This window comes from Balaenoptera acutorostrata, chromosome 10, assembly GCF_949987535.1.
Source record: "Balaenoptera acutorostrata chromosome 10, mBalAcu1.1, whole genome shotgun sequence".
Classification (NCBI taxonomy): domain Eukaryota; kingdom Metazoa; phylum Chordata; class Mammalia; order Artiodactyla; family Balaenopteridae; genus Balaenoptera; species Balaenoptera acutorostrata.
The window spans coordinates 26224092-26236561 of record NC_080073.1 but is presented as its reverse complement, the minus strand read 5'-3'; the positions used below and the strand labels follow the sequence as shown (position 1 = coordinate 26236561).

General features: G+C 49.6%; 1 protein-coding gene across 4 annotated transcripts in view; it reads right to left on the bottom strand.

Moving 5' to 3' along the window:
- Positions 1-12470, bottom strand: part of PRICKLE2 (prickle planar cell polarity protein 2) — a 339195-nt gene that overhangs the window by 40556 nt on the left and 286169 nt on the right. For all 4 annotated transcript variants that reach the window (XM_007192394.3, XM_007192396.3, XM_007192395.3 and 1 more), the window contains one exon: positions 7401-8273. In XM_007192394.3, coding sequence (XP_007192456.1) covers positions 7401-8273 — 873 coding nt within the window. The remainder of the gene's footprint in view (positions 1-7400; positions 8274-12470) is intronic.

The window sequence follows — 12470 nt, the reverse complement described above, 5'->3', positions numbered from 1 at the left end:
CCCATTCCCCTTGACCTGATGTTAACGGACGTTAGCCTAGAGCTCCTGAGAGCTCTGCTTGCTGCCCCTGGGAAGAGCTGCCTGAGAATAAAGCCAGTGTGGAGGAAACAAGAACTGAGAGAGGAAAGAGGCTGAGTCCTGATGACATCATTTGTGCACATGGATCCAGCTGTACCTGGAACAAAAATCTGGGAACTTTGTAGTTACTTGATTAAAAACAAAACCTTATTCTTTACACCCTTTCGAGTTGGGATTCTGGTGCTTGCAAACAGAAGAGTTCTCTAATTCCAGTGAACAAAGACAATCCCTATGCATTTCCCAAGTAGATCCTGGGCTGGCTCTGGGGCCAACTGACAGAATTCAAGGTGAGTTCTGGGTTTTCAAATCTGTAATTCCAGACCGGGCTGCACATCTTCCCCAGGGGAGGAAATGATCGGGAAGATCTGGGCCGTGTGATTTATGAGCACGTCTGAGGGGAAGCCCTCAAGTAATGGGTGCCAGCTGGTTAGGAGGTTTTACCCAACAATTTTAATAGAGAAATCGGGTTAGAGGATGGATATCTAAGTTATGCAGAAGAACGGGAGAAACGTTCCTGCCTCAAATTAAATACAAAAATGTTTCGCATTACAAGGATTTAAAAACATCGCAGACATTCTTGGTAAAGTGGGCTGTTCCAGTTGTTACTTCAGAGCCTCACACTGATGTTTTCTCCTCCTTTGCCTGTTGGCCAGAAATGCTGAAAAATTACCCCATTACCCCCTAGCAATCAATACGCCCCGGTATTACGCAACCAAGCTTCCCTTGTCAAGGTAGGTAGGTGATGCATGTTAAAGGCGTTGACACATACTATGTATAAAGCAGGTAAGCAAAAAGGGTGTGTAGTACAGCATAGGGAAATACAGCCATTATTTTGTATAATAACTTTAAATGGGGCATCGTTTAGAAAAATACTGAATCACTATGTTGTACACCTGAACTAATGTAATATTGTAAATCAACTACACTTCAATTAAAAAAAAATAATAAGGGCGTGGACATGCCACAACAGTGCAACACTGATCAACGACAGCAGGAAGCCTCTCTGCTCCTACTGTGTGTCTGCATATCCAGGCCAGTGACACGTGTACTTTCTGCTGATGCTGGCCTGGGTCAAAAATCACAGAGCTGGCAAACTTTGATCCATTTTTATGCTTTCAAATCGATCCTCTTCTGTCTCCTGAGACCGTTCCCCCAGGGCACTGAAAGCTCTGCCAATGTCCTCTCCTAGGTCACCATCACTTGCATCCTCTTATTTCAGTCTTTGCTCTGTCTACACCTGGGGGGCTGCCACCTTCACCTCCTCTCCTGGCTGCACGGTCCTGGATGGCCTCCTAATGGGTCTCACTGTATCAGCACTTGCCCTCCTCCAGTCAATTCCCCACACAGCAGCCGGAGCCATCTTTTCAAAATGCAAATCTGATCATGTCCCTTCCCCTCTCTGTTGGCCTGAAACTTCAAGGGCTTTCCATTGTCCTTAGTGGAAAGGCCCAAACCCTTAAAATATCTGAAATGGTTCTGCACCATCCCCCTGTGCCTTCTTTGCCAGCCTTACTACTCTCTGTGCTTCACCCAGCCACAGGGCCTTCTTTCAGCTCTTTATACTTGCCATACACTCCTACCACAGGACCGCTGCACATGCTGTTCCTGCTACCCGGAATGCTCCTTCCCCTTTACCCCTTAAGCATCACTTTTTCCGGATGCCCTCTCTGACCTCCCTAACTTAGCTATAGCCCTCGTTGTATACCCTCCTAGCCCCACATTTACCACTGATGCAAATTTATATGGTACAATTAGATGGCTACTATGTATTAAACTCCATTAGACTGTGATGTGCAGGAGGGGAAGGCCCACGTCCACTTTGGCTCAGCCCTGCACCCCCGGCACCTTGAACAGGCCATGGCACCTACTAAGAATAATCTCTAACAGTAACTTAGAGGGTGTCAGGCATTGTCCTAAATTCTTTGTAGGAATTAACTCATTTAATTCCCATAACAACTCTACAAGGCACTGTTGGCATTCCATTTTAAAGATGAGGACAGGGAGGGAGTTCCCTGGTGGTCTAGTGCTTAGGATTTGGCACTTTCACTGCTGTGGCCTGGGGTTCAATCGCTGGTTGGGGAACTGCGATCCCGCAAGCTGCGCAGCACGGCCAAAAAAAAAAAAAGATGAGGACGGTGCAGCACAGAAGAGATAAGCCAGTTCCGCCTACAGGGTAACATAGGTATTGAACCACAAAGTCCAATTTCCAACTGGCCAACTGGTCTACAGCCCATGCTCTCCTTCATTCCGCTGTAACTCACAGAGGTAGGCGCTCAAGTCACATTTGCGGGCTGAATGAATGAATGAATGAATGAACAGAAACCACATTTCCCTTTCCCTCACTCCCATCCACATCTGCAGTTCCTTCCTACAGGTCCCAGTTCTCTCTGACCCAACCACTCCTTATAGAATCTGGTTGATCCTCAAGAAATAGCCCTATTCGCAGCCTCACTGCTGTCCACAGGGCCCTTTTTTGGGGACCAGCTGACAGTCTCCAGCTGTCCTCTGGTGTGGCCTCTGCCTGAGGCAACCAGTCTCAATTCCAGCTCTATTCACCTGCCCCAGTGTGACCTGAACCCAGACCCCAACCTGCACTACAGCCGCGGTCTCCTCCCCATCAGTGCCTCCTGCCCAGATGCCAACCTCCAGATGGTCTGCACTAGTCTCCTTTGTCTTTCCTGCGTCTGACCCAGGCACGTCACCTCGGACAGCCACCTTTGCCTCTGCTGTTCAGCTCTCATTTGAGAGCTTCCCTCTAGCCCTGCCTGAGCCTCACAGACGTATCAACAAACTGGCTGCAACAGGGAAAGGAATCCTTGTCCCTTCAGCGAAGAGTCGCCGTGCCAATCTCCTGACTGTGAAGACGACCCTTCCTGTGAGGACGCAGATCAGGGAGGTTAAGAGCAAGGACTTTGCAGACTATCACACCCGGGTTCAGGTCCTGGCCATCAGTGGTGACTGTAGGGAGGTCATGACACCTATGAACTTTAGTGTACTCAACTGTAAAATGGGTATAATCATCAGACTTATCTCACAGAACTGTCACGAAGATTTGAAGAGTTGTTGTAGATGAAGCCTTTACCATGTCACATCATAGTCAGTGGTCTATTACGATCATCACCACTGACCATCAACATCACCATCATCCACTTCTGCCATGACACAGTGGTCAAGGGCACAGGCTCTGGAGCTAGGATGCCCGAATTTGAATCCTGCTCCTCCAGTTCCAAGCTGTGTGGCCTTGGGCTACTTAGCCTCTCTGTGTCTCACTTAATGGAAATAACTGTATCTACCTCGCAGGGATGTTGTGAGTTAGTTCCTGCAAAGTGCTTAGAACTGTACCTAGTACATGATAAACCCCTGGCAATGTTAGTTGCTGTTGATTTTGTTATTCCTATTTCTAATACTATGATCACCCGGGTTGCAAGCGGCTTTAGAGGCATGTTTAGGCAATGGCAGGGTTAAAGAGCTTCTGCAAGACTCCACGTGGTGGGGATGCAAATGGTGACCGTGCCCGCCTGATGCACTCTGTGCGAGCAGAATGGATGGACTGTGTTTGCCAAGGAGGAGGGAGGGACAGTACACTCCCACTTCTAAACCAAACCGGAGGTGTCAAAGGACAGATCTGAGGCTGGCCAGCCACTGGGGCTACCTGTTTTTCTAGGATCTGTTCTAAGGAAAAATGCTGCCCACAGAAAAGATCATGCTTCGTGCCAGATTACACACTGCAGACTTAGTTAATAACAAGTTACTGGCCATAAAAGAGGGGGAAAAATCCATTATTCTGAAATCTAGCTTTTGCTGCAGAATCAAGGTGTTTTGACTAAGACTTCTGTGACACGTACCTCCACTCACAGACTGGGATTCTACGGTTTGAAGATACACAGATAGTTCAGAACACTGCCTTCTCAAAAGACTACTGAATTTTCTAGCAAAATTTGAGTGCAACAGTGAGGGTCAGCAGCAAAAGGACCGATTACCAAGCCTAGTCAATACCACGTCCTTGGTGATATGTGTCCGGCATAGGATGTGAAAGGCTATTTAGGGTGTGCTCCAGTGATGAACAATGAAGCACTGCTACGAACATTAGCTACGATCTCCCTTCCACACTGATGCGTCTGACAGATCCACGGAAACACAGGGGCACAAAATGGCTTTCTTTAGTCCCATTTTTCATGCTCTTCTCAGACTGGTTAGGAAAAAGAGGACCCACGGGAGCAATTTCAAACCTAAAAATGCGACCCTGCACAGCTGCTGGATGCTGGGAGGTACCAGACTCCAAAACATTCCTAGAGGCCAACACCATGCACCAGTATGTTTGGGATGAGAGAGAAATAATAATAATAAAAAGTAGCAGGTAACCATTAGAGAGGGTCATGTGTGTCAAAGACTATATTCACGAGTTTAAGTGTATTATCATTTCCTTCTACAAAAACCCTACAAAGGAAGTACTATCATTCACCAGATTCCATAGATGAGGACACTGAACCTTACGGAATTTAAGCAACTTGCTCAAGGCCACACAGCTCCTACATGATGAGGGCTGGATGTGAACCTAGGGAGTGTAACTCCAGAATTGGTACTCCAAACCATTAGGTTAGAATTTGAAAAACCAGAGCTCATGAGAGAACTTCCAAAGAGACTAATAATGGGGTTGAAATTGTGCCCGTCCTAACAGCTCACTTCCTTCATCTGTGCTGTCCATAGGGTAGCCTCTAGCTTAGCTACACGTGGCTACTGAAAGTGAAAAGGATTAAAATGAAAAGAAATTTAAAATTCAGTTCATGGCTAGTGACCACTTGAAATGTGGCTCGTGCAGCTGAGGGCCTAAAAATTTTCATTTTCTTTCATTTCAATTAACTCAAATTTCAATAGTCACATGTGGCTTGTGGCTACCGTATCAGACAGTGCTGATCTGAGCAACTTTTCTCAGCTCTATCAGACATGGTTCAGGGCTGCTTTCCAAAAATCTCAGTGACAGAGGGGGCATTTGTTGCTTTGCCCAAGGATCTGTAGAAAATCTCAAGGATAAACAACCCGGCCTCTTCCTTAGGATCGGAGACTGCGTGTTCTTCAAACGTACCCGTGTAGCCTTTCCAACACTCTCCAAGCCCTAGATCTCCTCCCAAGTTACAGCGTGAGGACAATAAAATCAGAACAGACAAACCCAGGAACAACTGCTCTCAGACAGTGGTCGCATCAGCACCAGTAGGGAGCTGGTAAAAATGCAGGTTCCTGGGCCCCGCCTCTATTGGGTCTGATACACCGGGCCTGGGGAGGAGGCCCTGGAGTCCATGTTTCAATCAAGCAGCCAATGATTCTCAGGCAGGTGGTCTAGCTTTGAGAAACTCTGCTTCAGAGTCTGAGCTACACATTTATCTCCTGGCCTCTTAAATAATTATAGCGTATAAATCTTCCGAGAATAGCACAAACTGGGCTGGAAGCCAGGTGGTCGTCACTCTGCACTAAGTGCTCACTTCTATGACAGCAGGCAAAGTGCTTAGTCACCAAGGCCTCATTTTTGTCATCTGAAACATGGGGGTAAGGATATCTGCTATCTGTCCTCCAGGACAAAAGAGAACCCAGCTGTGAAAGCATCGGAGGGGATGAAAATTAAAACCCCACCGCATAGATATCCTACAACTCAGAGACACGTTTTGCTTGTCCAGCAGAGAGTTCCAATAGGTTTCACATTTAAAAAATATCCACATTTTTAAGTTCTTTGGAAAAACTGGAAGATTTGACAGCATGGGGCTCAGGTTAGGTTGGTACCCTGGTGTGATTAAGAGCACTGCTCTGGGGTCACATGCAGAAGTTCAAATCCCTGTTTAAACGCTGGGTGACTTAGGGCAAGTCCTTCAACCTCTCTGTGCCTCAGTTTCTTCAACTCTGAAGTGAGAATTTTAAGAGTGCCTTTCAAAGGGTTGTGATGATTTAATTAAGTGAGTGAATATTTATCAAGTGCTTGGAACAATGTTTGGCACGTGGCAAGAGCTCTATCACTCTTAGTTGAATAAATAAACATCCCTGCAAGTGGCAACCACCAGCTGGAGCTGAGTGGTGGCCGTCCCTCCATCCAGGGCTGATGTGCATCAGGTTGTCACAATCTCCACCCAGACAGACACATTAGACTCTGGGAATCTCTACTGTAAGGGATAGAAGTGCATCTCCCTCCTCGGTGTCCTGCCAACAAGGGGCAGAGACACTTAGTGCATCTTAGAGCAGCATTTCCCAAGCTATCTGTAGTGAAGGACCAGTTTTTTAATTTTCAGTCCATTGTGGCGGCCTCATATGTGACCCACCCGAGCAGGACTGATACCCAGCACTTGCCACAGACAACTCGCCCGTGGGTCTGCAACACCCTGAGCGGTCTGCACCTGGACCCATAAGACGAGCCCACTGGATGTGAACTTGGATGTCACAGCAATGTCAGACTGCTCTAAGAGTTTCTAAACACTCTCAACTTCAGTACGTATCTCGGGGTGCACTGCGGACAGCCCGATCCTCAGATTACACTCTGAGTAGTGCCATCTTAGAGGACAATGACATTGTCTTCACATGTACGGAAAACAGCTGGAAAATTTGGTTGGCCAGAACAGTCAATGGAGTGTCTGTTTGTCTGTCTCTCCCAACACTTCTGTCCTTCTCAGCCTGCCTGCCTTCTCCTTGTCCATCCCCATTTCTTTCATCTTTATCTACACATTAAAACCAGCTACCTAATGAGATACTGGGGTTCAGAACAGCCATGGAAGCTGTCATGGATGCTTTGATGACCCAGGCAGCACCCCGTTTCATGAGTACCCCCTCCAGCTCACAGCCACCCCTTCTCCTCAATGTTGCCTTTGGCTGACGGGAGCTGTCTTGCCCCCATGCCCACATCCACATCCTTATCTCCAGGTCACTCTCCAGCAGCCCAGGGCCAATGACTGACACGGTGATGCAAAACGTCAGCCCCTTTGTCCCAAGAAGGAACCAACCGTATGGTACAACTCATCCTCCAGAGCCCCCTGTGGGCTCAGGCTGAAGCTAGACTCCAGCCCAGACATCATTCTTCACTTGGCTCCTCTCCCCGCCCTACCCTGTTTCTCTCACTCCCCTTCCTTGGGAGCATGTCCTCAACACATCACAGGCACCCTAATCCCTGCCTCAGGCTCTGCTTAAAGGGAATCCAGTCAAAGACAGAAGCCATCGACACTTGGGTTCACCTGCCTCAACGACCCGGCGGATGAGAGCACATGGCGGGCACAACGCGAAAATCTTGAGGACTGGCATCAGGTCACCCCGAGAGTCCGCTCGCTGTGTTCCAGGTAAACAGAACTTACCTGTTGTGTTAGACAGGGCCAGCGATTCCATGGAGCCCCGCGGGGTCTGCTCTGTGGGCGTCATGTCCTCGGTATACTTCAGTGAACTGATCGGATGACGGGTCCGACACTGCTGAGTGGACATGCCCCCTTCCTCCTCCTCCTCCTCCTCGTATTTGGGGACTTGGATGCTGCCTCGGTTTTCGCTGAAGCTCTGGCTGGACATATCACTGTAGCTCTCCTGGGACCTCAGCCTCCCCGGGTAGTAGTCTTCTCGGCATTCCTTGATGAAGCTGCCACCGTGCCCCTTCATGGCCAGCGACGAGCTCCTTTTGGGGTTGCTGAAGTGCTTGGCCCACATGTCGGGCTGGGCCCCGGCCCCTTGCCCTCCCGGACTGTAGGAAGTTCTGATGTTGCACTGGCTGAGGAGCTGCAAGGGGCTCTGCGACTGGCTCTGCTCCATCTTGTTCCCGTAATGGTACGGCTCGTCCCGGCTCCTCCAGATGGGGTCCCGGTTGAGGCTGGGTGTCTGGCTGGACAGGCTGAGCAGGTCCATCTGCAGCGACAGGGGGTCCACGTCAGCCGACAGCCGGTTGGAACTCACCTGCAGCTGGCTGTGCTGGTTCAGCATGGGCTCCTCTGTCTTGCCCTTGTTCTTGCCGATTTTGGCGCTGCGCCGGGACTCCTTGGCCCGGGCGTTCTGGAAGGCTGAATCAGAAGAGTCAGAGCCATTGGGGTCCTCCCCGGCACTGCAGGCCCGTGAGCAGAAGATCTGGCCTTGCTTGGGGAGGAATGGCCGCCCCAGGAGGGACTTCTTGCAGTGAGCACAGCAGAAACAGGTCTCAGTGGCGTGCCAGTGTTGGCCGTCGTAGGTCATTTGACCTTGGTCGATTCCTGGGAAAAGAAGAGACATGGAAGAGGCTGACGAGCTGCTCAGAGTATTACATTACGACGTAAAACACACAGCACCCTGGTTTGGCTCAGGCTTCCAGATGCAGCAGAATAAAATGTCAATAAATCAACAATCAGGCCCCCGTGTAAACAGTAGTCATGTCCTACTATGACAGCCCCCTTGTTCTACCCAGTCAGGTCCTTCTTAACTCATTTGCTCTGAGTGCAGAGAAACTAAATCCAAATGGCCTGTCCATGAATCCTTCTGCCTGGGGCACATTCCTCCAGATAAACAGCAATAATGATACTAGAGTATGAGAAGCACTGTTTTAAATGCTTTTGCGTATATGTAAACTCACTTAACCTCTCAACTGTATGAGGTAGGTTTCTAACATTATGTCCATTTTTCAGAGGCGAAAACAGAGGCAAAGGAGGTTAAATAACTTGCCTAGTGTAAAGGAGTTAGGAATCACAGACGAGATCTATACCCAGGAAGTCTTGCTCCTAACCATGACCTCGATGATCATCTCTTTCAGTCTACTTAGGGGGTCTGCTCAAATGGCAGCTCCATGGAGAAGTCTTCCTGCCCACCCTAAAAGCTACCCTCCACCACTCTCCACCCTTACCTGCTGTATTTTCTTCACAGCATGAACACTGCTTGACATTGAGCCACTACATATGTGCATGTGTTAATTACTAAAAGTGAAGTTGTACGATGAAGTTTCTGGGGTATCTCCAGGAACATGGCCTGGTACATCATAGGGGCTCTTCATGTGTGGAATGGATGAATGAATTGAATTCCATCACCAGTGTCTGGCATTCCAAAGGGTAATTACTTTAGCAGTTTAGTGGAAAGGAAAAAAGTGGACTTCAGCTCATGGTAAGGAAAAACCTGGATGTAGTCTGTCAAAGACATCACCTCACCATAAGCATGCATATCCTTTGCGTAACTTCTGTCCCGTGCCCGGGCTGTATCTCGTTTACATAATATTGTTACACCTGCTCCTGGGAACCTCCCATAGCCCCTCTTGTGTCTCAGAGTCTCTTCTGCCCTCTTCTGGTTACAGGACTTAACTTCCCTGTGGGACACCATCTCCCTGCCACCCTTGGGCCATGAGCTTTGGGTGGGGGCTAAAGCCACGCCTGCACCAGCACTGGCCAGTAAAAACACCATATCTCCCAGCCCAGTTACTAGTTCAAGGGTGGGCACGTGACCTGCACCAGGCCAAAGGGAGAGTCACCTGGGACTGTTGCTAAGAGAGCGACACAGGGAGACTCTCTTTTGACAGCAGTTGCTAAACAGGCAGAATGGGAGCCGGGAGCTGTGGGTCCCGCCTCCCAACCTCCCGTAGGGAGAGCCTGCTAAAAATGCAGACCCAGCATGACTGTGGGATGGGAAGGGACCTCTGCAAGAACCCTGACGTCTAGCGATCAACGTCTCTCCCGAAAGGCAGTACCAATGTGAACTTTCACCTTTGGTGGCTGAGAGTCCTGAGTCTGAACTTTCCAAGAGTAGCCTCTAGATAACTGTCCGGAGAGGCTGTGAACAAGACGCAGGGGAGAGGAGAAGGGCAAGAACAAAAGGCAAACGGCACAGCAGCCTCTCCGGGCCCTCCCTGGGTACCCCTCACTTCCCTTTCTGTCCCTGGAGCCCAGGGAGAGAGAAGCATAAGGTAAATTCTCCTCCTAGGAGCTCCTCCCTGAACTAAGGGGTCTCTGTTTATTCAGGAGTCAGGCCCTAGGGACCAAGAGGGGATTTTTAGCAGGACAGGAGCAAACACAAGGGTCACTCCGAGATCAGAGGGACACTGAATCGACTCCCTTTCAGCACTGCATTCCCAAGAGGAGTGAGAACTGGCAGGGGAGGGGCTAGAGACAGCAGGCCCAAAGCTGGGGCTCCAAAAACATTTCCTCCTCCGTCAGGCTGCCGGGGGAAGCAGGGGCAGGCAGCACTGGCAGGCCGAACTCCCTGGTAGTTAAGAGTGAGGCATCAGGACTCAGATAAACGCAGGTTCAAATCGCAGCTCCATGCCATGCCAGCTGGTTGTAAACATGCTGAAGCCTGTCAGCTTGGTTCCAATCTTGGCTAGGCCGCTGTTGGGCTGTGTGACCCTAGGCAAGTGGCTTCATGTCTCTGTGCCTGAGTCTTCTCCACAATAAAACAGGGATAATAATAGTACTTACTTCAGAGGGTTACTTGAGAACTAACTGAGTTAAGATGCAGTGAGTGCTCTGCTACCTCTTCCCAGCCCTCTTCTTGAGTTTTTATTAGGTCTCAATGCCTGTCTCCCTCTCTGCTCTGAGGGCCGCTACCTGGATGCTGTCCAAGAAAGAACTCTGAGGCTGGCTCGGTCCTCCCTCCCCTCTCCCCTGTTCCCTCTCCTCCAGAGAGCTTCCACTGACATCCCAGCTGCCCTGGGTCCTCACTGTGAGCTCCAACGCAGCCCAGCATCCCAAGCAGCTGCAGCCTTATCCACTGCCTGTCAGAGGCGTGCAGCAAGTCCAGTTCCTACGGGCTGTTCCTCCACCAGCTGCCTCTCTGTGCTTCTGCGAGGAAACATACTCAGATGCGGCAGCAGGGGCCTAGTTCTGGGGACGGGGGCCTCACAGAAGGCCGGGCCGCGGTAGGGAGAGTGGAGGGGGAGGCATGTTCCAAAGCGGCCCAGCAGGCAGTGAAACGTGGTCCCTGATAAACATCAACGATGTCAGATGGTGCTCTGAACTGCTCCTGAACTCTAAACATCTGGAAAAGGGCTCGGCCATTCCACATCTAAGCGTTCCTTTTTTATTCCCTCCCTAAGCCCTTTAAGTACTTCTCTGAGGGTGTATGTGTCTACTGCTGCTACAGCCTCGGTATGTTTATAGGACTGTTTACTCTGCTGTGAGCAGGCAAAAGTACCGTTGCCCTGGCAACGGCTTCCTGCTGTAGGGTCCGCACTGAGTGGCTGTATAAATAGGGAATATTTGGATAATACGGTCAGAGCAAAGCACCCAGACACTGTGGTACGTGTGATATACAGAGCATACCCTTTCTCTGTTGCAAGAAAAGTATGCTGTACAGAAAAGTGGATTTAGGAAAAGGAAAATCAGTGACAGCATTTTAACCACAGCAGTGATAATACTGCAGGCCACAGTGGTCCCCTTTTCTGATAAAGCATTGATGGCTTTTTATGGTTTTCAGAGGGAAGGAGAAGGCAATGCCAATCAAAGCTAAAAAGAAGACAGAAACAGAAGAAAACAGAGGGAACTTCTGAGGTGTACATGCTGCGGTGACATATTTTCTCTCGTCCAAGCTACTGAGCAGAAATCCTAAGTGGCAGTTTCTGGAGAGGCTTTTAAGCCTCAATGGAAAGGGACAGAAGAAATAGAAATACTAACAAGCAGGGGTTATGGTTGCCACAGGTAAGTTGTCTGTATACTCAGCCTCTCTCAGCTGAGCAGGCACCTCGCTGCAGACCCAGAAGCCACAGTGAGCAGTGCTGGGTCAGCACCTCACACCATTTCCCCTGATCGAGTCCCACCCCTCGCCCTTCCTCACCTGCCCCACCACCTGTCCAAATCAAGCTCATTTTCTAGCGCTTAGAATAAAGGGAAGTATGTCTGTTTAACCTCTTTGACCCTGTGAGAAATGCATCAGAAATGCATTTTCGCAACATCCCAGCCCCCAGAAGGGAACGCTGCTGGACCAAGGTCGGCACAGCAAGGCTCCACCCTGGGCCTGGCAGGGACTCCAGCGCAGAAGGACTCCACAGAAGTGGGCCTGAGTCCACGGGATGGACTCAACGACAAAGGACCACTAAGCACACAGCAGATGCCTCCAAGCGGGGCACAACAGGCTCTCAAACTGATGATCTCTGTATCTCCCAACTACAGGTAAGAAGCTGGCAGCCTCCGAGCAGATTTCTTGGAATTGCACAAGCCACAGGAAGATCAGGCTGCTGATCTCAAAGACATTCACCCGCTGCCAACTTTTTATCTTCTTTTTAAAGGGCAGCTCATTCTCAAGGTGCCAGAACAGGAAAGCTGAATAAGAAGCTACAGATGCAGCATGATCGGGAAGAGCGTTGAAGGGCTGAACAAATCAGTTACTTGAAAAGGGAAAATGATTTTCACCATCTCAGATCTGCCACTTCTTCGGGGAGTTTATAGCTTCCGAGCTATTTGAGGTTCTCTCACTTTGGTTTTGGCTGGGTCAGCTTT